This window comes from Mirounga angustirostris, unplaced genomic scaffold (genome assembly GCF_029215605.1).
Source record: "Mirounga angustirostris isolate CCGP_5_RB_7025 unplaced genomic scaffold, mMirAng1.0.hap1 SCAF_15, whole genome shotgun sequence".
NCBI classification, from domain to species: domain Eukaryota; kingdom Metazoa; phylum Chordata; class Mammalia; order Carnivora; family Phocidae; genus Mirounga; species Mirounga angustirostris.
Window position 1 is genome coordinate 356,533 of NW_026991723.1, and position 7,778 is coordinate 364,310.

General features: G+C 48.4%; 1 protein-coding gene and 1 non-coding gene across 8 annotated transcripts in view; both read right to left on the reverse strand.

The window, feature by feature from the left end:
- IARS1 (isoleucyl-tRNA synthetase 1) overlaps positions 1-5,573 on the reverse strand; it is a 67,801-nt gene extending 62,228 nt beyond the window's left edge. For 4 of the 7 annotated variants that reach the window (XR_010407797.1, XM_064579674.1, XM_064579675.1 and 1 more), the window contains exon 1: positions 5,468-5,573. Coding sequence is in view for 1 of the 7 variants with exons in the window: in XM_064579676.1 (XP_064435746.1) it covers positions 4,844-4,989 (146 nt within the window). In the remaining 6 variants the exon portion in view is untranslated. The other 3 variants (XM_064579678.1, XM_064579677.1, XM_064579676.1) reach the window with 3 other exon arrangements.
- LOC123850354 (small nucleolar RNA SNORA84) lies at positions 2,776-2,907 on the reverse strand. The gene has a single exon (XR_006792317.1). It is a non-coding gene; the product is annotated as a small nucleolar RNA SNORA84 (small nucleolar RNA).
- Positions 5,574-7,778: the final 2,205 nt, after the last annotated feature.

Below are 7,778 nucleotides of genomic sequence, written 5' to 3' on the forward strand. Positions count from 1 at the left end.
GATTTTGATTTGTACTTCCTTAATGATTAGTGATCTGACCACATTTTCATGTGCTTATTGGCAACATTTATATCTCACTTGGAGAAATTACCATTCATCCTTTGTCCAATGTATAAACTGGGTTGTCTTTTAATTGTTGAGGTGTAAGAATTCTTCATATATTCTAGACACAAGTCCCTTCTCAGTTACAAAATTTGCAAAAATTTTCTCCCATTCTGTGGGTCGTCATTTTTTAAAAAAATATTTTATTTATTTATTTGAGAGAGAGAAAGAGAAAGAGTGCAAGCAGTGGGAGGACCAGAGAAAGAGGGAGAAGCAGACTCCCTGCTGAGCAAGGAGCCTGATGCAGGGCTGGATCCCAAAACCCTGAGATCATGACCCAAGCTGAAAGCCCAGGCGCTTCACCAACTAAGCCACCCAGGCACCCCCTGTGGGTTGTCTTTATTTTCTTCACCTTACTTGCTAAAACACCAACACTTTTAATTTTAGTGAAGTCCGTTTATCTACTTTTTGTTTTGTTACTTGAGCTTTGGGTGTCATATTTAAGAAACCACTACCTAAAACAAAGTTGTGAAGGTTTAGCTTTTAATTTTAGGTTGTTGATCTATTTTAAGTTATTTTTGTATACTGTGTGAAATAGGAATACACAGTACTTTTTTAAGATTTTATTTGAGAGAGAGAGGAGGGAGGGAGAAGCAGGCTCCCCGCTGATTGAGGAGCCTGATGTGGGACTCAATCCCAGGACTCCAAGATCACAACTGAGCTAAAGGCAGATGCTTAACTGACTGAGCCACCCAGGTGCCCCCAGTACTTTTTGATTATTGTAAAACTTGTTCCCAAATCACATTCTTCACTTACTTCTTAACTACAATACAACATTTAGTAGTTGTAGACAATACACTTGTAAGAGGAGACAAAATCTTGGAAATTTATGTAAGGATACCAAAAATTCATTAATAACCTGAAAAAAGTAAATCTCAAAGTAGGTAAGAATTCTTACCTACACTCACAGGATAGAAAGCACTTCTGTCGAGATAACCTCATTTCTTTGAGGAAAACAGGTAAAACCTAAAAAAATTTAAAGCTGAAAAGATGAGACTCTTACATTCAAATAATTCCTAGCTCATTCCAATTTTCTATTTTATCCCTTTTATTGCTTATTCATGATATTTGTAAAGGACAAGCTGTATACATCCTGGATTTAGTCCCTAGTGAAAGAAGTCTTAAAGTGGCTTTTTTAAGAGTTTTGCTAATAACCCCTGCAGAAACACCTGATCAATCTGGGGCTTAACTATCTAGTGAGCATCCTCCAACCCATTCCTCCTTAAAGCCTATATATTCTTACTTAATAATTCTAATAAGGTTGGTGACCAGGTTTCCAAGCCAACATTAGATTAAAAGGGGACAAGAGGGACGCCTGGGTGGCTCAGTCGTTAAGCATCTGCCCTCAGCTCAGGTCACGATCCTGGGGTCCTGGGACTGAGCCCCGCATTGGGCTCCCTGCTCAGCGGGAAGCCTGCTTCTCCCTCTCCCACTCCCCCTGCTTGTGTTCCCTCTCTTGCTGTCTCTGTCAAATAAATAAAATAAAATCTTTAAAAAAAAGAAAATAAAAAATAAAAAGGGACAAGATTGCTAATAATGAGAAAACAACAGAGAAGATAGAGAATCTTAAGAACTCAAGAACTTGGGGTGCCTAGGTGGCTCAGTCGGTTGAACGTCTGCCTTCAGCTCAGGTCATGATTCCAGGGTCCTAGGATCGAGCCCCATGTTGGGGTCCTTCCTCAGCAGGGAGCCTGCTTCTCCCTCTCCCTCTGCGGCTCCCCCGTTTGTGCTCTTTCTCTCTCTCTGTCAAATAAATAAAATCTTTAAAAAACAAAACCTCAAGAACTTTAACAGTACAGGTAACTGACTCTAGGAGCAAAGAGACCTACGTACCTCAGCCAATTCTGGAAGCATCAAAACCTAAGCACGACCATTGACCCATGCCATCCAAAAAACAAATTTTTTAAAAAATACATATATATTTTTTAAATTTTTAAATTTTTTTTTTTTTAACCAGCAGTGTGTCTCCTTTTCTTTCATTTATTTTTGAGATGTGAGGCTGTCTTTGAGTTTTATATATATGGAAAAAAATAAGAGAAGAACAGGTGGGCCATTTAATGAATCCAAGTATCCATTTCTGACTAGGTGTGTCATTAAATGGTATTAAACAGAATGGCATTGAATGGCATTTTGGATCTTTGGATCTTGTTACAATGCCTGGCCTTTCATGGATGGTAAGGGTGTGAATCTGCACTTAATGATTTATTAGGGGTCCTGCTGGTTCAGTGAGCACCTTATTAGAGGCCAACTGAAACTGAAGGGGCTACCACTGAAGATTAACAGATCTTTGGATATCAACACATTTCTTTCTGTCACTTCTAATTCTCCTCGAGGCCAGTTCTAGAATTGCCAGCATCTATGGGAGCTGACAACAGTAGACTTGCCAGGCCCACCTTGGACTGGAGTCAGAACCTGCATTTTAACGAGATCCCAGGGGATTAGCATGCACATCAAAGTTTTTAAGTCACTACTCTCGAACTGTTCTAATCATTATTCAGGAATATCTATCTGAAAAATTTTTATTTTTTTTTTTTGAGAAAATGAGATTTAAGCTTTTGGTGAAAATGGCTCATAAGTTTTATAAAACTTTCTAGGGAGCTTCTATTCCCCAAAGATTAAGAATCAGTGCATTATTATGCCAAACAAAGACTCAACCTAAAGGCACAGGAGGAGCCATGTACCAGTGACCGGGCTATGGCGGCTGCTGAGGAGAAACAGCCCCCATGCATAAATCACAGGATTGCTCTGGCCCTTCATATCCACTGGAGAGCTGTACCTGCAAACAGCATCCAGTAACCACAGGGCATGGGGTGTGGGGAGTAGGAGGAGGAGGGAGATTAATCACCAGGCCAAGCTAGGAAGCAATCTCCGCTTCCTCCCTCTTACCGTAAGAGCAAGTCACAGTTCTAACGACTTACACACTATGTGTATTACCATTTTTAAGAGACTTAAAACATACATATGTAAATAAAATCTATGTTTAAGTAATTTTGTACTTGAATTTAGAAGGATAGCCACCAAACTTAACTATGCCTACCATGGTGGGCGGGGGAGGGGCAAGAAAGAACAAATCTTTATTACTTCATACCACTTTTTTGGTATGTATTAACTTTATCACAAAAACTTTTAAAATAAAGAGAAAAATAAATACTGTATATCCGACATACCACCTTCCTAAGGAGAAGCTCTGAAAGTATCATTTTTGTATTAAAAAAAAAAACATTCAATGACTCATCTCTCCCAACAATATTCTGTACAGACTTTTCAATAGGGCACTCAAGGTCATCATGACCTTCCCCCAAATTACTACTTTTCCTCCTGACCTTTACTCTTACGAAACTCAAGCACCAGGGGCGCCTGGGTGGCTCAGTCGTTAAGCGTCTGCCTTCGGCTCAGGTCATGATCCCGGGGTCCTGGGATCGAGCCCCACATCGGGCTCCCTGCTCGGCGGGAAGCCTGCTTCTCCCTCTCCCACTCCCCCTGCTTGTGTTCCTCTCTCGCTGTGTCTCTATAAAATAAAATCTTTAAAAAAAAAAAAAGATTCTCTCTCTCCCGGGGCGCCTGGGTGGCTCAGTCGTTAAGCGTCTGCCATCAGCTCAGGTCATGACCCCAGGGTCCTGGGATCGAGCCCCACATCGGGCTCCCTGCTCCGAGGGAAGCCTGCTTCTCCTTCTCCCACTCTCCCTGCTTGTGTTCCCTCTCTCGCTGTGTCTCTCTGTCAAATAAATTAATAAAATCTTAAAAAACAAAACAAAACAAAACACTCAACCACCAGGTACATCACACTGAGAAACAAAACCACTTTCCTGATCTACTGCTTTCCTGCATCTGGACCCCTCCCCACATACTCTAGCACTAACCTAGCTTAAGTAATGCACTCTCCTCCCTGAGGCTTTTATCAATCCCCTTTTTCGGAACTAATATCCCCCTCCCCAAGTCCGTTCCTCTCCTACGCCTTGTGGTTTACTTCACACACTCTCCAATTCAACTGTAAATCTACTGCCTGCAGAAGCATTCTTACTGTCTATGCTCTCCAGCGTGTGCTGACACACGGTGAGGGCTCAGAAACAATAGTCTGAAGGATTCCCTTGGCCAGCATCCTTAGTTTCCATCAGCGAAACTCCTCCCACCTGCCTTTTCAATCTATCCCACTCCATGGGATCCTCCCGGCACAAGACAATGGCTAAGAGGATGGGCTTTGGAATTCCCCCCCCCCTTTTTTTTTAAGATTTATTTATTTGAGAGAGACAGAGTGCGTGTGGGGTGAAGGTCAGAAGGACAGGGAGATGGGAGAGAGTCTCAAGCAGACTCCACTTAAGCCCAGAGCCTGACCTGCCACTCGATCTCACGACCCTGAGATCATGACCTGGACTGAAATCAAGAGTCTGACACTCAACCGCCTGAGCCACCCAGGCGCCCCTACTGATACTTGCGTTTTAAAAGTTCACGATACTACTAGGAATCCCCTAAATCAATGACTTCGCTTCTAGTTCCATCCTGATCTTTCTGCAAAACCTGAACGCTAAAAATAAGCCCCACCTTTTAATGAGAAAACCCTCCTTCTCTTCTGGACTCATTCCCAACACCCTTTCATCCCAAGGCAAACCAAAAACTCCTAAGGCTGGAGGCCGTCGTCTCCCACCTGCTCCGCACACCCCCTACAGCTGCCGCAAGGCCCCCTCTCCTGAAGCAACACACACTCCCACATGCCGCCGTCCTTACGAGGGTCCTCCGGACTCACCCTCTCTGCAAGCCGCACTCAGCCTCAAGGCCCCGAGCCCAGGGCAGTCCCGAGAAGACTTCCTTCTCCCCGCCACAAGCCCCCAGAAGTGTCCTCCCGCTCCCGGCTGCCGACGCAGGCACCAGGCCCACTGCGTCTTCGGCCATCGGGCGCTGTGCTCGCTCCGCTCCCCACCCAGGCGCTTGGCGACCAGCCCTCCCTCCCGCGGGCTAGGACGAGATTCGTGCAAGGAACGCCCGATCTTCAAGTCATTTCCCCACCTTCTGACCTTCTCCAGCAAACTACCGCACCAACTTCTCGCAATCGCCCAAGGGGCCAGCAGGCAGAGCGGGGGCAGCGGGGGCGACCCCGCGCGCAGGACGGGGGCAGGGTGGCCTGGGGCGCCCGTGCGGGTGCGGGGCGGAGGGGGCTTGCCTGAGGAGACCCGCGGGCAGGCCGGGTGGCCTGGGGCGGTCCCGCGGGCAGGGCGGGGGCTACGTGGGGAGAACCCGCGGGGTCATCCGCGGCGACCCTGCAGGCAGGGCGGGGGTACGGAGGGGCCCACGGGTAAGGCGACGGTACAACAGGGGCCCAGGGCAGGGCGGGGACCACCCGGGGCGACCCCGCGGGCAGGCCCGGGGGTACCTGAAAGGCCCCGTGTGGGCGCGCCACGAAAGAGCCTCCTCCACGCCGCCGCCGGGTGTCCAGAGGTGATGCAACGCTCTGACAGCGCGGGGCAGGGAGGAAAAGGCAGGGCCACGCCGGCCAATCAGCGTGCGCCGCCGCCCACCCATCAACAAGCCGGACGCCGACTGGTCGCGCGGGCTCCGGCCCCGCCTACCCTGGCGGCAGGGCCGTGCGCGCCCCCTCGCAACGCCTCCCTGGGGGGCGGCGGTGGCTCGGCGCCCTCCGGGCCGTAGACGGGGGCTCGCGGGCGGTGGCTGCCGTGGTGTCCGCTGACTGCGCGCTTTACGCGGTGTGCTCGTGCGTGTCACCTGGCTGCGCACAGCACACGTGCATTTCCCTACGCGCAAACGGGGCGACTGCACCGTGCGGCCCCGACCTGAGTGACCGTAGCAAGGTTCAGGGTCGCGGAGACCTGCGGCGGGGCACCGCGGGGTCGGTGAAGCCGCACGGCCCCGGGGCTGAGACCGCTGCGCGGCCTGGGCCGGAGGCGCGCGCCAGGCCCCCGCAGCCCCTCCGGAGCTCCCCTGCATCCTCCTGCACGAGCTTTGGTCAAGGGCCACGTGCAGACACGTAACAGGAGGGAAGAGAACGAAATGCCTGCTGACCAAATTTAGTTATCCCTGTGTAACGTTTCCTGTGATGAAAGCAAAGTTTATCTGCTTTTTTATCCATCTGCTCGCTTACAATGTATTATCTCTGCTGTGGGTCTGCCTGGCACCTTCCGGATCCGCTGCTTAAAAACCAAAGGGAAGGGCGCCTGGGTGGCTCAGTCGGTTGGGCGACTGCCTTCGGCTCAGGTCATGATCCTGGAGTCCCGGGGTCGAGTCCCGCATCGGGCTCCCTGCTCGGCGGGGAGCCTGCTTCTCCCTCTGACCCTCCTCCCTCTCATGCTCTCTGTCTCAGATAAATAAATAAAATCTAAAAAAAACCCCCAAAACCAAAGGGAAGTTGGAGCCACGCAAAGGGCAGCGGACCTCGGGCTTTGGCACCAGAGACTGAAGGAAAGTTTAGGCCTTCAAAGTGCAGAGTAACTCTGTAGCAGCTGACTGCATCCGTTAGAGGGGCAGAAAATTACGAGAGTCTGTAGAAGGCACAGCACGTTTAAGAACACTGAGAGTTTGTGCAAGCATTCATTCAACAGTCACTTACACTCCAGGATGAGAGTCAGGGGGTCTCACTACCTTGATGAAATGAGAAACTCTAGGTGGGGACATTTATTTTCTAGAGGTGTTTCTTCAGCTTACTAACTAGAAGTTCTCCACTTTGTGCAGTTCATTTTTACCATCTGTCCAGACAGCCAGATTAGAGCAGGATAGAAGGCTCCCAGATAGATGTGTCCAGGAAAAAAGGTGGGGACAACAGGTCTGATCATTTAAAACATTGAGAAACATTTTATGGTACTGAGAAACATTTTATGGTACTGTTGAAAGATATAAATCCATAAAGAGGTTGAGCAAGTGGAAAAAAAGATTCTAGAAAAAAAGTTATATGTCAAAATCCACAACTTGGATCAGAGTTGACTCCTCACTTGTTAGAGTAGGAGACAAAAGGTAATGCCTAAAACTGAAAAACCAAGAAGACGCCTTGGTGGCACCGTTGGTTAAGTGACTGACTTGGTTTCAGCTCTGGTCTTGATCTCTGGTAATGAATTAGAGCCCTGCATCCAGCTCTGTGCTCAGTGTACAGTCTGCTTCAGATTCTCTCTCTCTCTCCACCCTCCCCCACTCGTGCTTGCACAAGGGCACGCACTCTCTAATAAATCTTAAAAAAAAAGAAAAACCAAGAAATCACAGCATAAGCATGTCAGGTAATGGAGAGAAGCATCAGAGAACACAAATAAAATTGTTGAAGATGGTTGTATCTGGGGAGCAGGAATTAGGGGTGGGCAAGGATACTTGATGTCACTTGTCTGTTTTGAAGATGGCGGGTGTGACAAATTTAAATATGGCCAAATTCTTTGACACTTCTCCCACTGAGAGGTGATGGTCTGTGTCCCCTTCTCTTTGGTTCTGGCTGGGCTCTGTTGTGACCTGTAGAATATAGTGAAAAGAGACTGGCACCTTCTGCTTCTGACACCTAGTCACCATGCTGGGAGGAAACGCAGGGACAGGCACTGAGTGAGCAAGCCATCTTAGAAGTGGATCCTCCAGCCCCAGTTGAGCCATTTCGGTGACACTACAGGGAGGAGGAATGAGGGGTGCCAACGGAGTCCTGACCAAATTGCTTATTTGTGAGCAAAATTATTTTACTGGGATGACCTGTTATGCGG